Source organism: Serinus canaria, chromosome 28 (genome assembly GCF_022539315.1).
Source record: "Serinus canaria isolate serCan28SL12 chromosome 28, serCan2020, whole genome shotgun sequence".
In the NCBI taxonomy this organism is placed as follows: domain Eukaryota; kingdom Metazoa; phylum Chordata; class Aves; order Passeriformes; family Fringillidae; genus Serinus; species Serinus canaria.
This window is the reverse complement of record NC_066341.1, coordinates 2615752-2638724: the sequence shown is the minus strand read 5'-3', so window position 1 is coordinate 2638724 and position 22973 is coordinate 2615752. Positions and strand designations below refer to the sequence as shown.

Genomic DNA, 22973 nt, shown 5'->3' with positions numbered 1-22973 from the left:
GGATTTTGGTAGAAAATCTAAATAAATCTGTCCCTAACCAGGGTGAACAAGGTCACGAGGAAATCTTTCCTTCAGATGAAATTTCTTTTGCCTGTTCCAGTGTTAATGTGTGTATTATGACTTCTTTTTAATATGAGGAAAATGCCAAATGTGTGTTTCTAGGGCTCATTTCCCAACATTTCAATGCTTTTACCTGCAAGTAACAAGGATTTGGTGGACTCTGGATTGGATTTGGTCTGGACTCTGGACTTGGATTTGGTGCTGACTCTGCAGAGACTGATCTGAGGGTGGGAGATTCAGGCTGAGATTTCAGGAGGGGCTGAAGTTCTCCAGCTGCTCTCAAAGGCTGTGAGCTGGTGAATTCCTGCAAATGCTGAACTGTGGCTCTGTGCCTCAGTTTCCCTTTTGGGAAATGGAGATGATTCTTCTCTACATCACAGGGGGTAAAATACCAGAAAAAATTGGCAGTGAGGCCCCAGAGATGTTCAGGGATCCTCTGAGTTCATCTGTCCATCCTCTGCTGTGCCATGTTCCTACAACCTCAGCTGCTACAGGGAGTAAATAAAAACCAAATCAGAGGCTTTATGAAATAAATTCTGATTTGTTTCCTTTTAAAGAACATAACCAAACCTTTGCTGGCAAGTGTTTTCACAGTAAACCTGCCCTGCACACTTCCCAGGGCAGTTTTAAGCTCAGCTTTTTCTCTAGTCTTGGCAGCAGCTGAGGGTTTCCTGTTCAGAACTGTCCCAAATTCCAGTCTGGCCCAAAATGAGGATACCCCAGAAGGAAAATGGATCTTTAGGGCCCAGGGAGTGAATCTGTTCCCTGCTGCTGCTCCCAGGTCTGTGGGCAGCAGGGCTGGCTGGGTGTGGTGCAGGGTGTCATTAAAACTGTCAGGTTGCCCAGGGTGGATTTGCTGGATCCCAAATCCCAGTCCTTAAGCAATATTGCCCAGGAATATTGTCAGGAACTTCCTGACATTGCTGGGATAAACATTTTCATCTTGGAGCTCTGCAAGGTTTTTTTTGTTTGGCCAAGTGAGATGTTTGTTTTAAGGTGGTTTGTAAATGAGTGGTGTGTTTGACTCTGTACCCAGGGCTCTAGGAAGGACAGAAAAGCTGAAATAAAGAGGGCAAAGTCTACTGCACTGTGTACAATGACCCTGTTATTAAATCAAAGCCAAGGCTTTGGGTTCATTCCTTGCAGGAAGCTCTGGGAGTGTCCTAATGGCCACTGCTGAGGAGCTGGGTGGATGTTCTCACTCACAAATGCTGAAACCAGGACTAGAACTGGACTCCCTTGAGCTATTTTGATTTTTACCATGCATTTTTTACACAGAAATACACAACAACATTGAAAAACTTCTTCCCCAAGCAGCCCTGGGTAGTTGTGGAAATAAGAAAACCAATCTGTCCCCACTCCTCGTGGGTGTTCTCTTGGTAGTTCCAAAGAGTATTTGGTGCTCTTTAAAAATATTCCCCCTGCAGGTTCAATTTTGGTACCCAGTGGTGGTAAGAGTATCTTCATCATCTGCTAAAATGCTTGTGGTTTTTAAATAATTGAATGCTAAATAAAATTGAGGCAAGACTTAGGCTTTGTAAGTGCACAGTGATTTGTAAAAATAGTGTTGGTATTTTGGGGTCAGCTCATGATGATTTCCAAAGCTCAGTTTTCCTTTCTGATCTGTTCAAACCCAGTTTTTTCTGCTGCAGCATTTTGCAGCAGAAGGAACTTCTGCCATGTGGCTCTTTGTGAAACAGGTGCAATAGAAATAAAGGGAAAATTTTGTTTTTCCAAGGCTTACATTTCTGGGTCGTGCTGCGAGCTGTTAAAAATAATTCTGAAATCTCTTTGTGGTGATGTTCAGGGCAGTGAAAGGAATTTGTTAACCCTGAAGTGACAGGTGTGCAGTGTGCAGCTATCCAGGGGGTACCCAGCTTTTTTTGTTGCTGTTTTATATTAGATCTCCTATAAATCGATGGGAATATGGGTGAGTTTCCCAAAAAATCCAAAGCAACCCCACACCCCTTCCTGTGTGCAATCCTGCCCTTCAGCAAATGAACTTTTTGGTGTTGTTTTCCTGTTCACTTGTGGTTCTGTGATGTTCTGGATGTCACTTGGGTCCCCCTTTGGATCCTGCTGGGATCCCTCTGGAACAACCACACTGAGACTTCAGCTCCTGGGGCTCCTTCCTGCCTTCCCCAGGAGGTCACACAGCTTTTGGTGGATCCCTCTGCAGCAAATCCCCAGTGTCACTGTGCTGGGGACACCAGGGAATGCCCAGTGTCACTCTGCTGGGATCACCAGTGAGTTCCCAGTGTCACTCTGCTGGGGACACCAGCAAATCCCTGATGTCACTGTGCCAGGAGACAACAGCAAATCCCTAATGTCACTGTGCTGGGGACAGCACAGAATGCCCAGTATCACTGTGCTGGGGGCAGCAGCAAACCCCTGATGTCACTGTGCTGGGGACACCAGGGAATCCCTGATGTCACCATGCTGGGGACAAGCAAGTCCCCAGTGTCTGTGCCAGGGGACAGCAGCAAGCCGCTGATGTCACTGTGTTGGGGACAGCAGCAAGCCCCCAGTGTCCCCTCAGTGTCACTGTGCTGGGGACAGCAGTGAATCCCTGATGTCACCATGCTGGGGACACCAGCAAGTCCCTGATGTCATTGTGCCAGGGGACAGCAGCAAGCCGCTGATGTCACTGTGTTGGGGACAGCAGAGAATGCCCAGTGTCAGTCACTGTGCCAGGGCCACCATCGAGTCCCCGGTGTCACTGTGCCAGGGCCAGCAGTGAGTCCCCGGTGTCACTGTGCCAGGGCCAGCAGTGAGTCCCCAGTGTCACTGTGCCAGGGCCAGCAGTGAGTCCCCGGTGTCACTGTGCCAGGGCCACCATCGAGTCCCCAGTGTCACTGTGCCAGGGCCAGCAGTGAGTCCCCGGTGTCACTGTGCCAGGGCCACCATCGAGTCCCCGGTGTCACTGGGCCAGGGCCAGCAGTGAGTCCCCGGTGTCACCGCCGTTTCTGCCCTGCAGTACCACCTTTACCCACAAGGGGGCAGAGCGAGCCCTCAGGACGCTGCAGTTCCTCCCCATCACCGCCAGGCGGCGGCAGCGATTTCAATCCAGCCAAACTCAGCCTGCAGCTTGGGAAGAGACAGGAAAAAATCAACACAGAAACCTCCATTTCCTCCTTCCAGAACCGATTTTCTTACCATTTCCAGGTCTTTATGTTTAATTTATATATATATATGAAAGTTATATTTGTATGTTCAAGAGCTGTATGTATCTGTATTCAGAATTCCTTACCTTCTAAAATTCTATGTATTCTATAAATTAGTTATACAATAGTTATTCTATAAATTAACATTATTTTTCAGTATGTGTATGAATAGAAAGTTTTAAAGGGAGGAATTAGAACACAGGGACAGGAAGCCAGAAGTGGATGGAAGAAATAAAGATGAGCCACAGGGAAGAAAAGAAAGAATTAAAATTTGTGACTTAGGGGCTCCACCACTGTGAGATCACCCCAAACCTGTGAGCACAGCCCAGGGGACACCTGTCCTTGGTCTCTCCTTCCCCTCAGCATCCCCAGAGGGCCCAGGAGCTGTAGGGCACTTCCTGCCCCCTCTGTGGCCCCCAGGTGTGTTTGTGGTGCTGCTGAGGCGGGGGGAGATGTGATTTCTGACCCTGGGAGCATTCTCATGTTTGGCTTTTAGGTTTTCATGTAGAAGGTGCAAAGCAATGAGCAGAGCAGGCTGTCAGCATCAGAGGGAGGTGAACAGGTGAGCACTGAGCCCTAGACTGAACTCAATCCTACTTTTCAGGCCTCCTTCCTTCTTCTTCCTCCTCTCTCTCCTTCTCCCAGCTTTCCTTCCTCCTCCTCTTTCTATTCCCATGACAGAAAACTAAAATGGAAATGCAGAAATAATATTTAAACTTAATGGCACAAAGGAAGTAATTAAAGACAGGCAGAGTTTGCCAGGCCCCTCCACATCCACAATGCCACAGATCTGTCAGTTCTCTTCAAATCTCAGACTGCTAAGAGCAGATTGTCTCTTTAATGACTTTTAAACCTCTCACAAGGTCACCAAAGACTCCACAAACAAAAAACCAGTAGCCATAAACGGATTTTATTCCTTCTGAAAAATGGAATGTTTCACTTACAGAAACTCAAAAGCGATGTTTGACCAACACCATGTTCATTACAAACAAACAAACAAACAAAAAAAACAAACCCAAACCAAACCAAACAAACCCCAAACCAAAGTTGACACAGGATTTGGCTAGAGCACAGCAGCAGTCTGGCATTTTTAGAATCACAACCTCAAGGTGACCCTGGGTTAATAAAACTCCCACCCACTGTCAGGTGGCATTAAAAACACCCCCTTTGTGCACAGGAGGCGTCAGTAGCGGCGGCTGAAGCGAGGCTCACCCAGCCTGGGGCTCCTCTGGGGGGCTGCAAACACCCCTGGCACAGCAGTGCCCTGCACAGCCTGGCCCTGGCTCCCGGCGAAGCCTCCGCGCCTGCAACGACAGCGAGAGCATCACCACCCCTGCACAGACAGACAGACAGACAGACAGACAGACAGCTCCCTGGGGAGCTGGGAGACAGCTCAGGGAAAAGGAGATAAGAATTGTAACTTCATTTCTGCACCTGTTGTTGTGCAGTGTGGAATGGGTTAGGAAATCACCCTTTGCTAAGCAAATCTCCTTGACAGGTTCCAGGTGTGCACAGGCTCCCAGGAAAGCCCTCCAAGCACCATCCCCTGAGGCCAGTAAAGAAATCACCCTTTGCTAAGCAAATCTCCCTAACTGGCCTCTGGGGATGGTGTTTGGAGGGTTTTCCTGGGAAGCTGTGAGAAAGCTCAGGGAAAATGAGAAACAATTCTTACCTTGGTGCACCTGTGGAATGGGTTATGGAGATTTGTTTAGCAAAGGGTGATTTCTGAACTGGACACTGGATGGTGTTTGGAGGGACTGACCAGTTAGCTCAAAGCTGTACTGGACACACTGGACACATGTGGAATGTATTATGGAGATGTGCTTAGCAAAGGGTGAGTAAGAAATGGGTGTTAAGAAATCACCCTTTGCTAAACAAATCTCCATAACCCATTCCACAGGTGCACCAAGGTAAGAATTGTTTCTCATTTTCCCTGAGCTTTCTCACAGCTTCCCAGGAACATCTTCCAAACACCATCCCCAGAGTGCAGTTAAGAAATCACCCTTTGCTAAGCAAATCTCCTGAACTGGCCTCTGGGGATGGTGTTTGGAGATTTGCTTAGCAAAGGGTGATTTCTTAACTGGACATGTGGAATATGTTATGGAGATTCTTTTAGTGGAGGGTGATTTCTTAACTGGACTCTGGTGATGGTGTTTTGCTGGACCTGCTGTTGTGCACATGTGGAATGGGTTATGGAGATGTGTGTAGCAAAGGGTGATTTCTCAATTGGACTCTGGATGGTGCTTGGATGGACTGACCAATTAGGTCAAAGCTGTACTGGACTGTGTGCCAAGGGTGATGGGTTTTTCTGAAGAGTAGAATTTAGTTTTAGTACAATAAAGTGAGGATCAGCCTTCTGCAATCATGGAGAGAAACTTCTGGGCTTTTTGCTTTTTTTAGCAGACAAAGAATAATTTAGTCACTCCCACATTCCTACACTCTGAAAGGTGTTTCTTTAATTTGTTGGTTTCTTTAATTTGTTGGGTTTTTCCTTTCTCCTTGCTAGGGGCTCACTGCTTCAACACAACAGGGACACGTTGGGCACTGCCCAGGGGAGGCTCTGAGGATGGGATCTGCTTGAGCCAGGCCCTAAGAGCTCTAAGAGGAACCCATCACACCCAAGACTGCCCAGAATGGCATCAAATGAGCAGGATGGCTTCTGAGGAAGTGTTGGAAACAGAAAAAGGTTTAATAAAAGGCAAAATAACAAAGCTCTTACAGAGAAAAACCAAGAGAGTGAGAGGTCTTTGCTCCTGCTATAACACCCCACAAAAGCAATTATTTATTTTGTTCTCTTCCTTTTTCAGTGAATTACCCAGGTGGGACCTCTTGGCCTCTGTCCAGGGGACAGCCCCAGGTGTGAGGTGAATCCCAAAGGTCCTGTGAGGTGTCTTTGTGCCAAACTGGGAGAGAAATTTCTGGGCTTTTGGCCTTTTTAAGCAGACAAAGAATCATTTGGTCACTCCATCAACAGGGGGCACATTCCTACACTCTGAAAGGTGTTTCTTTAATTTGTTGAGGTTTTTCTTCCCCCTTGCCAATCCAGGCTTATAGAGATCAAAGTATTACAAAAGCATTATAAGCATTCTGACAGAGGTTCTTACCCTGATGTCCCTCCTCGAGTCATCCCATGGCCTGGTCCTGACTGACCAGGCATGCTTCTATCACCACCTAATTCAAAAAGAGAAAAAAAAAAGGAAAAAAAAAAAAAAAAAAAAGAAAAATACAGGTTTTTGTGCTTCTCTAATAAAAATGTCACCTTGTTCCCAGAATTTCATTTGATTTCTCAGTAATTTAACTACCACTAGAAGGTTCAGCAGCAGTAATTCACAGAAAAGAACCACAATCACACTGGTAAGCAGCAAGTGTACCTTGCCATCTCTCATGATCCCGTCCCATCACTCCTCCATCCACATTTCCCTGCCATGTACGATCTTGATGCCCCTCTAACTTTCGACCATGATCTCCCCAGTCACGTCCATCTCTTAAAAAAATAAAAGAACATCTTCTAGGTATGTCCCCTACCCACTGAGCAGCACAGGGTAAAGCCAAACACCATACCCCATGCCAAAGTGTGTTAAAGGGTTAATCAAGCTCTAGCTGTAGCCACCCAACCACTGCAATCAGAACTGGTCAAAGAGAAACAAGGACAGACACTTGCTGAACAGCATCCTTCACACAACAAAACTTGTTTTTTTTCATCCAGAGACATCATGGATATTGCAATGGATTGAAATACTTGGGCATGGATTAAATCATTGGCTGCCACTCCTCTGTCTGAAAATCATGCAGCTGGAATATGCCCAGCTTGATTAACTGGTTTAAAGAGAAACCACTACAATTCAGGTGAGTCCAAGTTCTCTACCCCCACCACTGCAGAGACTTCTCACTCAATTTCCTTTAAAACCTGACCACTGGCCATGAATGAGACTTGTGTAGGCCTTACTGGAGAAACAGACTGAATCTCATCTGTAGAAATGCAAGTTATTTACAGGAGAAGCACAGTCAGGAGCTGAGCTAACTGAGCAGCTCTTTACTCACTACAGAGCTTCACTCTCCTGAGGAGCTACACGTGGCAATTCCCTGCTCCTGCAGATGCTCAAAGATCTGGAGAGAGGATTCACACTTGTCAAGCTGCTTCTGTTGCCACCCTTCAAAGGTTCACTGAGGAAATGTGAAGAGCCCCCAGTCACTTCCCTGATGTGCCAGGCACTAACCGGGTCTGTGGGGGGATCCCTCTTCCCTCACTCATCCTCCTGTCGGAGCCGTAGCCCCCCCAGCTGTCCCGGGAGTGGCGCTCGGGGCCCCCGTGCCGCTCGTCTGGGTAGTGCTGCAAGGCAAACAGGACACGGTCAGGCTGAAAAACACCACAAGCTGTCTCCTGGTGTAAGAGCTGAAATGAGGGAGGTGGGACTCCAGGTGGCTCTTCTAAATGCAGTTTGATACATCCAGGCTTGCCTGCAGCTGGAGCTGACAGCTGGAGGCACAGGCTCTGTTGCCCATGACCCTGGAGACCCAGATCCCTCATTCAGGCTCTTACTAATGGTGCCTCACATTGGGTGCCGCTGTAAGGGCCTAAAATGAGGGATGTGGCACTCCAGGCAGCTCTTCTAAATGCAGTTAAATACATCCAAGAGTTACAGCAGTCCAGGGTTGTGGGTGACAGAGCCTGTGCCCACAGCTGTCAGCTCCAGCTGCAGGCAGGACTGGAGTCCCACATTCCTCATTCAGGCTCTGACTAATGGTGCCTCATGTTGGGCGCCACTGTAAGAGCCTGAATGAGAGATACAGGACTCCAGGCAGCTCTTCTAAACGCAATTTATTACATCCAAGAGTTACAGCAGTCCAGGGTTGTGGGTGACAGAGCCTGTGCCCACAGCTGTCAGCTCCAGCTGCAGGCAGGCCTGGAGACCCTTTGGTTTTGGTTCCAATGCATTCTATACTTTTCTTTTGGTTCCAATGCATTCTATACTTTTCTTTTGGTTCCAATGCATTCTATACTTTTCTTTTGGTTCCAATGCATTCTATACTTTTCTTTTGGTTCCAATGCATTCTATACTTTCTTTGGTTCAATGCATTCTATACTTTTCTTTTGGTTCCAATGCATTCTATACTTTCTTTTGGTTCCAATGCATTCTATACTTTTCTTTTGGTTCCAATGCATTCTATACTTTTCTTTTGGTTCCAATGCATTCTATACTTTTCTTTGCTGAGCATCTTCATCCAGTAGAACCAATCTATCCCTTAACTTTTATCTATAGCCTATCATAACTACTATAATTACCACATTCATGTTACTATTTTCAAATCACTAAAAGTCAGTACATTACAGTTTAAGCTAGAAGTTGCTTTTCAGTTTTCTTGCAGTGGAAAATTCTGAGACCTTTTTTTTACTTGCAACATTTGCTGACTTCTTTGTCTGTGCTCTCTTTCTGCTTGGTAAAAACATCTTGTTTGGGGTGGGTTTATCCTTTGCTTTAAGTCATAAAAACCCTTTGCCTCCTTGGTCATCCTGTAAGACTGCCTCAGCAATTCTTTTCCTCTTTATCAAAACTTGCTTCCATCTCTATTCCTTCATCAGACTCCACATTTAAAAATCTTTCTGCTAAGCATATATATCTGTGAGACTTTCTTGTCAAACTTGCATTCTTCCCAACATTCTAGGATTGCAAAAATTTGGCTTTTTGGAAAAAAAATTATGGCTGTCTCATTTTGTACAGGTTCTGTTGTAGGGCCTGGCTCACTCCAGGTGTTTATTTTTCACTGGTGGGAGAGATCTTTAGTGTTTGGTAAGATTTTTTAAGGCTTACGTTCTTGGCTTCAGATTGTACATTTTTATAGAGAATGTCTGCTTACTTCCTACCTCTCTTCAGAAATGAAAGGTTTTGAATCCCATTGTGGCATTGATTTTCACACCTGTCCTTTTACAGCCTTGTTTCATTCTGGCACCAGTTGTTTCACTGAGATAAATGTGAGAGAAGGCATCCATTGCCAGCTAAGTAAGCACTGCAGCTTTCTCTTAACACCTAAGATGGTCAATCAAAAAGCTTTTACTGCCACACATCAGCCTGAAAAGACGCTCCCATCACTCAGAAGTTTCCCCTTGCCTGTACCTCAGGCTACCACCCCAGCAAGCAGATAACCTAATAATTTACTTTATGCTCATTAGCACACAAAATTAGTTCTGCTCAAGTATCTCAGCTGAATGGATTGTGTTTGTGCTGTGTGCACACTGTGTCCCTTCTGCTTTGGGGTCAGCTTGTTTCGGTTCTTAACTGAAGCAGTAATCTGGTTGTAACATACCTGCCCATCTCGATCTGGAATTCCCCTACAGTCTCTCCTGGAACAAAAAAGAAAAGTTTCAGTTGAATCAACACTGTAATTATAATTCCAAGGTCTGTATGAAATAACATATGAAAAGTTAATCTTCATTAAGCTGTAAATCTGGATGCTAATGTTCAGTGGCAAGATAACTCAAAAGAGTTCTTGCTTCATAGCACAAAAAGAGATCAAACTAACACCTATCACTGTAATATGGGTAAAAAAGGCAGCACTGAGGATGGCCAGGTACTCAGTGACACCAAGGGAGAACATTGAGTGAATCTACCAGTGCCAGAAATGTACAGTTTTCACTAGAGATTCCTTGAGAGCAAACAGAAATCTCAATGGCACCACAGAGAAAATATTTTTCCATTCTGTGGTGCTAAAAACCTGCATTAGCCAGGCTGCTAAGATGAAAATAGGGGAAGTTTTAAAGCAAAAGGAAACAGCTAAATCTTAGGGGCTCATAAAGCAGACTTCCATACACCTTGAGAGGAGCTGTTGTATCTCTGTCAGCATCATGGCAGACTGCATTAGGACTTGACTTACAATCTTTATGTAGCTCTATGTCCCTATGGCCCTTGTAGCCACATTTCTCTTCACAGAGAAAAGCAAGGCACAATTCTTGCCAAGAATATTTCTGAGATTCACATTCTCTGAACCTCAGAGAAAGGAAAAACAATTCTTATCTTATTTGTTGTGCCTGTGTTGTGTCAAAGTAGAGTGCAATATGGAGATTGTTTACCCAGAGTGATGGTGTTTTGTTTCCTTGGCCTGTCAGGGCCAAGTGTGTGTGTGTGTGTGTGTGGGGATTGTGGGCTGACATTCACGAGATTCTGTGTTGTGTGCAGAGTTGAGTGCTTGGCAGATTCAGTTTAGATGTAATGTAATATAGTATAGAATAATATAGTATCATAAAGTAATTAATTAGCCTTCTGATAAGATGGAGTCCTCCTCATCATTCCTCCCTGCCATGGGGGTCGTCCTCTTTCGATAGTTCCTTACCCACAAAAACAAAGGACTGCAAGCATGTGTGAAATCAGGAGTGATTCCTTTTACTCTGCTGACACCACTCAAGCCACAAGATGACACCAAATTTCCCTGAAGGCACAGGAAGAAGAAGCAGAAGAGGCAGTGCCGTGCCAACCTGTCCAAGCAGTGCTCCTGGTAGCGGCCGCGCTCGCGGTGGTCGAAGTCGTGGAAGCGATCCTGGCGGCCGAAGTCCGAGTGGTAGCGATCGTCCAGCGCCAGCCGCTTGGCCTCGGGCCAGTAGGGGTCATCCCTCCTGCACACACAGAGCTCACATCAGCAGCAGCACCAGAACCACCTCCCTTTTCCTGCTCTCTCAAACCTCATCTAACCCAGGAATCAAAAATCTATGTGTGTCAAGCAGGAGTCGCATTTCAGTTTCAGAGAAAAATTGGTTTACCAAAAATAGCTTAATTTCAGCACGTGGTGGCATGAGAAGAGAATATCTTTCCCCTTACCATTTAGAGTTGATACAAACAACTCTACTACTCTATTAACTCTATTATTACTACTTTATTAATTCTATTATTATTACTCTATTAACTCTATTATTATCATCACTCTACTAGTACTACTCTACTACCACTCTATTATTACAACTCTACTACTCTATTAACTCTATTATTACTACTCTACTCTCTGTTACTCAAAGAAGTAACAACTCTGGGTTGTTACTACTCTTAGTCATCCCTCTTTGGGAAAGAGTAGGCTCAAACAGTGCTTACAGTGTACAAGCACGTATTTGCTGTTCTTCAAGTTGCTATTAGAGTTAAGCAGCATCTAAAGAGTCTTTCAGCTGTGAGCTCCCATGACTGCCTTATCCAGAGTGCTCCCCATTTCCACAGGCTCCCCAGGGGGATGTTTGGAGGAGTTTGGAGCCCCACTGCCCTGCTCCTCACCTGCTGTCAGGATCATAAGGTCTCCTCATGGCAGATCTCCGCTCCTGCTCGTAGCGCAGCTGCTCCTGCTGGCGTCGCAGCTCCTCCCTCTCCCTCTGGATTCGCTCCTGCTCCCGTCTCCTCTCCTGCTCTATGTGCATCCTTTCCCTCTCCAGCCTCTCCCTCTCCAGGCGCTCTCTGTCCAGGCGCTGCCGTTGGAATTCCAGCCGCTCCCGCTCCCTCTGGAGCCTCTGTCTCTCATCGCGCTCGTGGATGGCCGCCAGGCGCTGCTCCCGGTCTCGCCTCTCTCTCTCTCTAATTTAAAAAAGATACTTAATTTTTAATTGAGATTCTTCAGACCAAGTTCTACTGCCTCTTTGTTTTGGGTTGTGTTTCTTGTTTGGTTTTGCCTTTTTTTTAAAGAAGTTTTATTTTCTCCCTCTTCTTCCCAGTTAAGCTTAGGGGAAAATAAAAATCTCCACAGAAATGACAGAAGCAAAGGTGAAAATTCTACGTAAGTAACATATATCTACTCTTAAGTAAGGTCTGAAAAAGCTTTCAGAGAGCACAGCAAGTCCTAAGACAGAAATATGATGTACAAAAAGTATTTACAAGCTTCTGGGGAAAAATCAAGAACATTCAAAACCAGTCAAGTGGAAGAAAAAGCCTGAAAGCACCTATGGAAGTCTGATGAGAACACTGATATCAACAGTAAAATCCTCTATCACTTGGCATTATGTCTGTTCCAGCAATAATTTGTATGAAATCAATCTGAGATAGTAATTAGTATGAAATCAATCTGAGATATCACTGTTGGAAGGTCAGCACAGAACTGCTTTGAACAAAAGCAGAGAACAGGTAAGGGAGTTAAAGGTACAGGTAAGGGGTAAAAAATGCCATTTGAAGTTCAGAGGTCCTGGGAACTCACCGGCGCCTCTCGGTCTCCCTGATTTCTCTCTCCCTCTGCCTCTGCCGTTCCCGCTCCCGCTGCTCCTTGATTTTATCAAAAGATAAAATATCCTGCTTTTCCTTGCTCTCCGATTTGCGGTCCTGGCTCTTTGTGCTCTGAGATGAATCAGAACAATGCATGAGCTGAACATGGTGCATTTTCAGCTATAACTCCCAGGCAAATGTCTACACTATGTCAATCTGAACAAAACAGGCTGTCATGCCTTCCCCAGAGGTAAAAAACAACAGTGGAATTCCAGGAAAAGTACCCGGAGTTTGAGCAGAACTTCTAAATATTACAAAGAAATACTAGAGGAACACAATCTGACTTGCACTGATTTCAAACAACAAACACCAACAGCATTCCAAGCTCAGGGAAACACATCATCCTAACACCTTTTTCATATTGCAACTCAACTTCTTGCACTAGGTCAGCAGAAAAAACGTATAAAAAAGGTGAAACAGAAGAATTTCCCCTCTGTCACATCATTAAAACCCTGATGCTTTCCAGAAAGTGATAAAAGGATAATTGTATCAAAATGCAAGGCTAAAACCCCTTCATCTCTGAGCACATCAATCTATTTGACATCCATTTTTACTCAAAAGCTTCTCTGGAAGTTAGCCTTACCCTCTCCTTTGATGCAGAAGTTTTCACACTAATAACTGGCTCTCCTTTAGATTTATCCATTACCACTGTCCTTTCTGTTCCTCGACTTGCTAGAAAACAAAACAGAACCAAAAATAAATGGTACAAAAGACATTCAACAAGTCTTGCAAGACTCAAAACTATCAGGATAGTAAATAGTAAAAAGTTATTTTAATGAGGTTTTTAATAACTTATGGAACTTATTAGTGATTTAAATAGCTTGCCAAGATTTGGCCAACTTGAGGATGGGAGCAATAAATTTATCACAAAATTACAGCAGTAATTTCTGGCAGGGATGACAGCTAATAGAACACAAATTTAATTTCATTCTTCTGTCCAAAAACTACATCCTTTGCCACAGTTAAAAAAAAAAAAGCCCAAAAAAGGACACAAACCACACATAGTGTCAGGTCTGAACCCAGTGACAATTCCATAAGAATTATGGAAACTGTTTTAAGTTATTAGGAATTGAAGTCAAAATTTTCAAGGTGTTTTCTGATGTTTGTGTCAGTTCTACTAAGTAAGATTCTTTTTATTGAATTATCAATCACATCTAATAATGTACAAGTAACCTTGAAAACATTTCTGAAAGACAGCCAGCATCACCTGATTTGCTTGCCCTGGATCTATCAGAAGACCCAGTCTTTTGTTCATCCTTTTCCTTTCCTTCTTTTTCATCTTTTTCTGATTTCTTAGCATCATCTTTTTTGTCGATCTTCTCCTCCTTCTTAATACCAACAGATCTACAAAAAGCAGGAAATCAAAATGCCTCTTTCAAAAGCAACAAAGCACTGAAAAACCAATGTTGGAAGTATCACTCACTAACCACACAGCCAGTCTACCAGACAGACAGACAGACTGAATCCTAGAAATATTTGTCAGTTAAAAGTAGAGTCCAAGACAGAGTCAGAGGACAAACGACTGGTAAAAATACTGGTTTATCTATAAATAATTTGATTTAGTATCTCCTCATATAGCTAACAAGTTTTTATACTAATACTAAAGAGCTTTGTATTTCTGAACAGAGGGCCAGTTAAGATGCCCTTACTACTGGAAAACATCAACTCTCCAAGCATTATCCCTATTTCAAATGCAGGATGAAACATTAAATCAAGATTTATTACAGTTACTGTTCAACTTGGTCATCTGGCTATATTTGAAATGAGTGGTCTTTAAGTATCATAAAACACAAAACAACACTTTACTTCTCAGATTTGGACTCTGCAGAATGGTGCCTGTCTTTTTCTTTCCTTGTTTCACCTTCCTTTTTGTCAGAAGGCTTTTTTCCTGCTGGTTCATTTTTTGCCTAGAAATTCAGCCAGAAAGAATTACAGAGTCAGAGACAGAGAATAAAATTGCATGTTTTTATTTACACTACACTGCCACGAAATAGCTGCCACTTACCTTTTCCACAGAAATCATTTTACCATGCAGCTCTGTTCTGTGCAGGTGATTAATGCACTTGGTGGCCTCCTCAGATGTTGACATTGTCACAAAGCCATAGCAGCGAGCGCCAGGGCTGCGAGCATTTGTCACCACTTTTGCACCAACCACCTTAGGGAAAAAACAAAATATTCTGTGTTTGCAGGTCTGTCACTAAATAAATTCTAACTTAATGACCATTTAGAATAGTTTGGATGGGAAAGGACTTTTAAAAGCCATTTAGATCAATGAATCCCCTGTCATAGGCAGGAACACCTTCAATAATGCAGCTCAGAAAATTCAGCTTCAAGTTGCTGAGCAGGTCAGGAGCTTAAGGCAGATATACACAGAGAAGGGAGAGTTGGACTGTAAAAACCAAAATAAAATTGAATAAAGAAAACTACTACCACTTTCTATTTCCTTTCAGGACATCTGTATCCACAGACGACAATCTATGACAGGCAGTGGCACTTAGTGACATAAACAAAGTATTTGGCAGAAGGGGAGATGGTCACACAGAGAGCTCCCTTCCACAACTTCTGCTCTTATAGGCCAGCAGGCACTGCAAAACAAGTGGGAGTCTGCCCTCAAAGACTGGGTTTCTCCAGAGAATACCCCTTGAAATGGAATAGTTTAAAACAGCATTAATTGCTGGATGCTCAAGACGTAATTAGACTACTACATGATGATCTATCAGTCTCTCCTGTCAAGAACTGCCTCATCCTCACAGGTATCTGCACAGATATTCTCTGCAAATTCCATCTCTGCTCCTACCCCTCCACTGCAATCTTCTTTATTGAACTGTGCTCCTTTCCAAAGAACACAAAGTTAAGAACTCAGCCTGCCCAGTTATTCATGAGGGAAAATAAGAGTGAAATTTAAGGTCAGCCTTTTAAACTGACAGAATGGTTTGTTAATTTACATATCCATTACATACCTTTCCATACTTGCTGAAAAGGTTCTTCAAGTCTGTAGCTCTAGTAGAGGAGGAAAGTCCACTAACCCACAAATTTCTGCCAGAACCACTCCCCACACGGCCTGGGGCACAAAAAACACAAAAGACCATGTGTAACACAAATGCACCAGTGCAAAATTCAGAGTCCTAAATCCCCCACGTTTTTCCTTCATAAAACTCTCCATGTTAAATGTGCATTTGAAGAGCCTCAAAGAGTTTGTAGCTACAGATTTTCTTCCTGTACTTCAATCACGGTTAGGAGAATTACAAAGTATCAAATGTTACATCACAAAAAAAAAAAAAAAAAAAAAAAACTTATTTAAAATAAGCCCCAACTCTGTTTGTTAATAATGTTACAGAAGTTACAAAGAACTGATATGTAAGTTATATTTTGAAGGGCTGTGTTACAACTACAACTGAGAGTTCACTGAATTAACAGACCTCCTTTTTACTACAGGTCATTTGAAAATAAAAAACCCAAAAAACCCCCAAATATGCACCTACCTTTCTCATCTTTTGTGACTGCCTTTGTATCTTTGTCTTCAACAGGGCTAAAGATAAAACACCACATTATTCAAGAGATCATATGCAAAAAGACCATTAATTCTAGACAGCACAACTAAAACTGGATACCTACCAGTAACTTAGCTCCAAAATAAACACTATTATTGGCAATTTTCTAGAAGAGTGACAGGAAATAGGGATTTGTACCCCTAAACGGACAATTCTGTTTTGCAGATGACAGAAATAAGAGTAATTTGGGGGAAACAACCTTTGAAGGTTGAGGAAGGAAAAGAAATCAAACCCACTGTTCTTAAGAACAAAAAAAAAAATATTTACACATGGAGAAATAAAAGAGACCTTTAGGAATAGGCTACAATTTCATCAGTCTCGGAGGCCAATTGAAGGAAACAGCTTATTCGCATCACTTAAGGACCAATGATAAAAGATAGCATCTGGTCTAGAACGGAGAAAAAACAAACCTCTTTTTCTGATCACCGCCCTCACTGGCTGAGGACTCTTTAGTGGCAGGGGAAGATTCCTCAGAATTAGCTTTGTCTTCTGCTCTCTTGCCATCTTCTTTGCTATCTCTGGCTTCGGCACCTGCGCCTTTCTCCGCTGTCTCCCCACTAGAGGCTTCCAGGCCTTGGGAGCGTTTGCTACTCTGATCGCTTAGGGTCTCTACCACTACACCTTCAGAGTCCGGGGCCTCTTCCTCGGGGCTCTGTTCACTTGTCTCCCCTTTCGCTACCACTAAACGCTTTGCTTCCTTCCTTGCCAAAGCTTGGGCCGATTTGCTGTCCAAAGCTAAAGCATCTTCCTCCAGCTGAGCGGCAGCGAGAGCGTCCTCTTCCTCAGCCAGCCTCTTGCCTGGCCCCGCGTTACTGGCTTCCTGCGCACGCGGCCGCTCCGCTTCGGGAGGTTCTTCGTTAAGTAGCTCAGATTTACAAGTTTCCCCCAAAATGTCGAGTATTTTCTCATTTTCTACGGATTTAACAGGAATAGAATGGCACAAGATTTAATCACCAGGGAAATACAGCAATCACAAATGTGGAACTGGCATGGCTGCCACACTAACACCAAGAGAACTGCTAAGCTACACAGAGATTGGAAAACCCTAGTGTACACAGTGTTACACCTACCACGCTAACTGCTCTCTCACACCCTGACAAATCAGCCCTAGCACCTCAACAGCCAAGAAAAATGCCCCCACAGATTTAACAAAAAACTTCGGGCTCAGCCTTCATATTCTTCAGCAAATCGTTCAGCTCTGTTTCTTCTCTAGTTAGCTTCCAGAGTCCGAGACGCTTAACTGAACGTATCAAGGCACTGAGAGTTCAATTTTCCAAATTTCTGTGAAGTTCTTTTAGTAGAGACAGTCCAACATGAGAACTGGGCATCTTCTGATGGTTCTGAGTGTGTATGCAGTCCAGAAAGCGAGTGGGATCTGTAGCAAATTCCTGATGGCAGCGTGTTCCTTCTTCTGAAGTCCAGTCCCTCCTTCATTTCAGTTCTGCACCAGAGCTTTGCACTGCCTACACTCCTGTATTTATACTTATTCACAGAACCACTGTACAGTGTGATATCACAAGATCTGTTTTCAGAACCTTTACATCTTTAAGGCTCGTTCCTCAACTTCAGTCTGCAGTAACAGTTCTAGGGAACCATTTCATGGCATTAAACAAGTTTTCCAGGGGTGGTTATTCACAGATCTGGTGATATGACTGGGTTTCCAATCTCTATGACCCTGCATGACCTGGATTTTCCACCATAATAACGTACACTACAGTAATGCATTAAAAAAAAAGAACCAAAAAAACCAAACAGGGACGCAAAAAAGCCTAAATGAAGAATGAAACTGTTCAAATGCCCAGGATTTTTTTTTAATTAAAAAAATAAATCAAAGTAACCAAACAAAAACAAACAGTACCTGGCTCCAAAGGTAACTCTTCAAGTTCCTGTAGTGAAAAAAATTTTGAAAAGGAGAAATATCACTATTTCATAAGGAAGATGCTATTTCGAATGACATTTCTTATCCACCCATTACAGGAGAGTGTTTAGTAAAAGCACTACTATAATTTAGCCTATTTCAGCCTTGAAAACATTGAAATTCAAATAAATTTATCAGAAAAAAAAAAATAAGATGAACTTTTAATATTCTCAAAAGTTTTATGAAGTCTGAAAACTTTAAAACCTCTCGAATTCAGCCACCTGTTGAACACATGGTACACATTCACATGGATAAATAAATCAATAAATGCAAGCAGCACAGAGGAAAGCTTATCTTCATGTTACCCTCCTCTACCCTGTGTTTTCTGAAGTCTCCTTTCTGAAAACAGGATCAACAGAAACACCAGCTTCACCTGGAGCTGGTGCTCTGAACCTACCAGGAGTGATCTGGAAACAAGGCCAGCATTTCAGGAATAGACAGTTCCAGCTTTCTTCTCACCCTGGGACATGTACATTTTTAATGGAAGTTAAATATAATGTAAGGCACTGAGCTGGTATTTACATCAGATAAAAGGAATCCAATCCACCACCAAACTCAGTGTGATACATACATCATAAATATATTTTTATATATGTATATACATATATATATATATATATTTATATATACACACATATATGATCTGATAAAGAAATTAACCTTTGTCTCTATGATTAAATCCAAAGGTTAATTCCCATTATTTGCAGAGGAAGAACGCACCCACTATACACACACAGTTTCACCATACAGTATTATATTGTGTATTTTATGCTTTTTTTGTTTGTAAAGAAAAACTGGCTACCATTTACCTTTATTATGGTTATATCTGATGAAGAAGCATCTAAACTGTTCCCAACATCTTCAAACTCTACCTTTAAAAAATAAACAGGAGACATATTATTATCTAAAAAGGAATATTGTCAGTTAAACCTAAATGAGAAAGTGAAGATTTGTATTTGCATTGACAGCTCTTACCAGCAAACACATCCAGCACCCAAAGCAACCAAAAATGGTAAAAACTGAGTAATAACCCCCAGGACTCTTCCTGATCCCCACTGACTGAATAAAATCTCTCATTATCTCTTAACTATGATGGTCAGCTCACAAAAATCTTATAAGTATAGGGATTCCAATAGCAAAATCTCTCTGATTTGTATCCCTGTCATTTACAGCAACAACACAGAGCCAAAAAACCCACAGGACTTGGTAATTATGGGAGCTGACCTAGCCTCGAGACATTTACTCACTTAAAAAAACCTCCTTTTTTATGACAATTTCCATTTGATTTGTGTAGGACAAGGATATGCCTGGGGATAGGGGGCCAAGTTTACTTCTGCAGCTTTAGAAAAGAACCACACAAGTTTAGAACCTTGTAGTCAATGTGGACACACAACAAAGAGCAACACTCTCCCATTAGATGGGGCAGAAATAACTTCTTTCAAATGCTTTGTTGTACATTTCAAGAGATAAAGCACTTGATTATCCTCTAGCCCAGTGTCAACAGCCAGATGAACACAGAAAGCCAACATAAAAACACTTTCAGCAACTGAATAACTGCAAGACCCAATCTTAGCAGAAAAATAACCTTGAATACAATTCCCTGAATGGTGCTGTTCAGTTGAGAAGTAAGTACACTATTTGTATGCCTCATATGTTCTCTAAAATAAAGATGTTAAAATAAGAATATATATATTATAATTAATAACATAAAGCAGAGTTCAAAGCATGATTAAAAACAAATGCTCTGTAAACTGCTATTAATACAATCATGTGTACTGATGATATTTAACTATTTTAAAAATTAAGACACATATTTCCACAAATATGTGAAAAGAAAAGCAATGACATAAGAACCAATACAGCTCCAAATTTTCCCAAGTACTCTTTAGCCACCACTTTGCTATTTATCCAGAAATAAATAAATTCTAAAAAGAAAACCCTGATTCCACACACATAAGAGATGCATACCATCACTATTGGTATTTCTCTTGATTCTTCTTTAATTTCTGGAAATTGTGGGGATGCCTCCAAGTGACCTACAGCATACTCTGCAGGCTGATCTGGAAGTTCCTTCACTTCTGCATCAGCATTTTCTTTACTATCAGAGAGCGAGTCAAGAATATTATGGGCACTGTAATCATCTCCACAATCTACTGCATTGCCATTATCTATTTCAGCTTCATCTAACACACTAATATCCATCATGTCAATATCCTGCAAGTTATCCAAACTTGCTTCAATATCGTCCTGTGAAAAGAAAAAAAAGCACATGTCACAGTCAGGGTGACTTGAGAGCCATCTGTCACCACCCCCTCCAAAGGCAGCCCCCTGTACCTGGCCATCTCCAGAATCCTCCTCCAGGCCGTTGTCTTCCACTCCCTCTTCATCTGCTCTACGTCCTGACAACACCATCATCATCATTAGAATGAGAGCAGAAATGATAATTGTACCCCTCAAGCTTTAGATTTTCACCAGAGTTGGTGTTTCCTTCAGTTTTGTCCCTGTTTGTGACAAACAGGCCACAGTCCAGCACCTGGCAGGAGCTCAAGCTCTGTGACCTCCCCAGAACATTGGGCTCAGCTCAGATTGCAGCAATTTATTACCTCAACCTTTCAATTCTTTACAGACATTTACGAGAAGAAAAATAAACCAAATAAACAAAACACAGCACAAAATCCTGAAATAAGCCCACTCTAGCTCTGGGTTTCACTGCAGTGCTCTGCCCACCAGCTGGATGTGAATTATATCAATTAATGGAATTACTGAAAACACTGCACCAGCCTCAGCACCAAGGAGCAACTCCTCAAACTCAGAGCTAAGCAGCTGTTTGACCTTTCATGAATTTGATTTTCCTCAAAAACTACAAGCACATTACAAGTGAGAAGGATTTCAGAGCCAAGAGGAATATTTCATCTATTTCCACCCCTGCATTAAAAGCACTGTAATAGACATGAGACTTGGAAATTAATATGATTTAAAAGATTTCTTTCACCCAGAGTTATGACATTTGCCCTCTATGTGGTCAAGATGTCACATTTTAGCCTGCAAGCAATTGCACCATCACTCCAAATCAGGTATGATGATTAAAATCAAACAAATGAGCTAGCAAAACAGTCCAGCTTAATCTCACAAATTTACATTTTGTGTAAACCAAATCTAGCAATAAAAATACTCCAGCTAAACTAGTTATTTTGCTCACCTCCAATGCAAAGTTTAAACACTATTTGCTTACAAAGTAAGATTAAATTGTGCTAATTGACTACTTTTAGAAAACCAGTAAATTATTTTCTGAAAATAAGGATTATATAAGACTGTCTCACTACTACAGAAACCAAGCATAAGGCCTTGATAACATATCTGACTTCAGAAATGGATAAAAAACTTATCTTCTGAGAAGAAAACTGCAATTTCTATTAGCTATAATGCATAACACTACAGAGCTTATTTGCACTAGCTAAAGACTCTGCATTTCTACATTAAAACAAAGTATTAAAAACACTGGCACTGCTTCGGTGTTACTTTGTCATTCTTAATTCAAATTTCAGGGAACTCTGCGAACAAACCAACAGATCCTTCAATATTTCCTGCCTTGCTAAACATGTGAAACTCTCTGAAGAAATGACTGGTAAGTTTAATATTATATCATCCATCTCTAAAAACTTTAGCACGAATGTGGGGTAGAGTACCAGCAACAAAAAAAAAAAAAAACCACTATGAAGGTTCCATTTCAAGAGTATATTTGCTTGAAAACGCAAAGATTATAAGGTGCCCTGTACCTTTGCTGCTTCTTTTTGGCGTTTTCTTCATGATATTTTCTGAAACCACTGGAATTTCATCAGGATTCCCTCCTTCCTCCTCAATAGCCTAACAGGGGCAAAAGAGAAAGATATAAAAATAGACATTAAAAAATTCATTTGTACATTTTTGTTGAGCTTAAAAGCTGCACACCAGAGGCTGAAAAATTCCAAACCATGAATCAGCAACTTGGATACACAGACAAAAAACCACCACAGCAAAGCAACAAGCAGGGAGTAACATGTTGGTGGAAGGTTTTGGGAAAACTGTCAGCAAAAAAGAGCCAATCCTACAGCATTTGGAATTGTTCATCATCAATCCTGCAGTATTTGGAACTGTTCATCATCCATCCTACAGCATTAGGAACCGTGCACAGGCACACGGGTTGTTGTGACAGGGTAAAATCCTCGGCTCTGGGACACAGCAAGCAGATCAGAGAAGGGATTCCTCATGGTATTAACAAACGAAATGCTGCGATGAAGATACAGTGAAAGGGCTACCAGCTAAACTGCCAGACAAACACCAGTAGGCAGCAAGAATCCCGACAGACAGCGCACAGAACCGTAAATCCAGCAGCTCAGAGAACAGCAGAACCCTGCGGTGCACGAAGCTAGGAACACCCGGGCCGAGCGCTGGGATCGGAGCGGGCTCGGTGACACTCCGGGACAGCAGCAGCGCTCACGGGGCGAGCCTGGGCCGGCCCAGCCCCGCCGGGCACCGAACGCTCGCACCGATCCCGCCGGGCCCCGGCGCAGTCCCGGCCCCGGGCGCTCTTTGGCGCCATTTTCCTCAGCGGTGCCCGCCGGGCCGGGGTCGCAGCCGCCCCACGCAGCCTGAGGCAGCCGCAGCGCCCTCACCTTCCTCAGGCGCTCCATGAGGACGCTCTTGTTGCCGCCGCTGTCCAGGTTGCGCTGCCTGAGCTCGGCCCGCAGGTCTATCACGCGCAGCTCGCTCAGCGGCCGCCGCCGGCTTTCCGACTCCGAACCGGGGACAACAGGCCCAGCCAGGGACGCAGACTCGCCCAGCCCGCCCGGTGAGTGACTCTCCGCCATGGGCCGCGGTTTGGACTCGCTGGCGCGGGGCGAGGCGGGGTGGAAGCGAGGCGGGAGAGGCGCAGCCACCGCCGCAGCACAAAATGGAGGAGAACCGGGGCGCAGGGGAGAGCGAGGGGGCGGGAAAGAGAGGGAGGGGCAGCGCGCATGCGCGCCGGGGCCCGGGCGGACCGCGCGCTCCGCGGCGCCGCCAACTCCGGAGCGGCGGTGAC

The 22973-nt window shown here is 43.4% G+C and overlaps 1 protein-coding gene across 2 annotated transcripts; it reads right to left on the bottom strand.

The window, feature by feature from the left end:
- Positions 1-4118: 4118 nt before the first annotated feature.
- Positions 4119-22899, bottom strand: LOC103822017 (scaffold attachment factor B1-like). Of its 2 annotated transcripts, XM_018921807.3 has the most exons (21): positions 22567-22899; positions 21691-21778; positions 20249-20313; positions 19883-20161; positions 18724-18786; positions 17855-17882; positions 16407-16908; positions 15928-15974; positions 15406-15506; positions 14451-14600; positions 14252-14352; positions 13653-13789; positions 13029-13117; positions 12381-12517; positions 11474-11767; positions 10693-10830; positions 9528-9564; positions 7442-7554; positions 6596-6708; positions 6329-6395; positions 4119-4528 (listed from the first exon to the last, which is right to left on the bottom strand). In XM_018921807.3, exons 1-21 carry the CDS (start codon positions 22759-22761, stop codon positions 4408-4410), a joined length of 2865 nt encoding a protein of 954 aa, XP_018777352.2. In that variant the 5' UTR covers positions 22762-22899; the 3' UTR covers positions 4119-4407. The 2 variants fall into 2 exon arrangements, 1 of the variants encoding a protein (XP_018777352.2); XR_001991783.3 differs by lacking the exon at positions 6596-6708 and having other exon boundaries at positions 4447-4528; positions 22567-22897.
- Positions 22900-22973: the final 74 nt, after the last annotated feature.

Coding starts and splice junctions, on each gene's coding strand:
- LOC103822017 (XM_018921807.3), bottom strand. CDS start 22,761: ATGGCGGAGAGTCACTCACCGGGCGGGCTGGGCGAGTCTGCGTCCCTG. Junction 20,162..20,248: donor AGGATTCTGGAGATGGCCAG/GTACAGGGGGCT, acceptor TTCTTTTCACAG/GACGATATTGAAGCAAGTTT. Junction 15,975..16,406: donor GGCGGTGATCAGAAAAAGAG/GTTTGTTTTTTC, acceptor TTTTATCTTTAG/CCCTGTTGAAGACAAAGATA.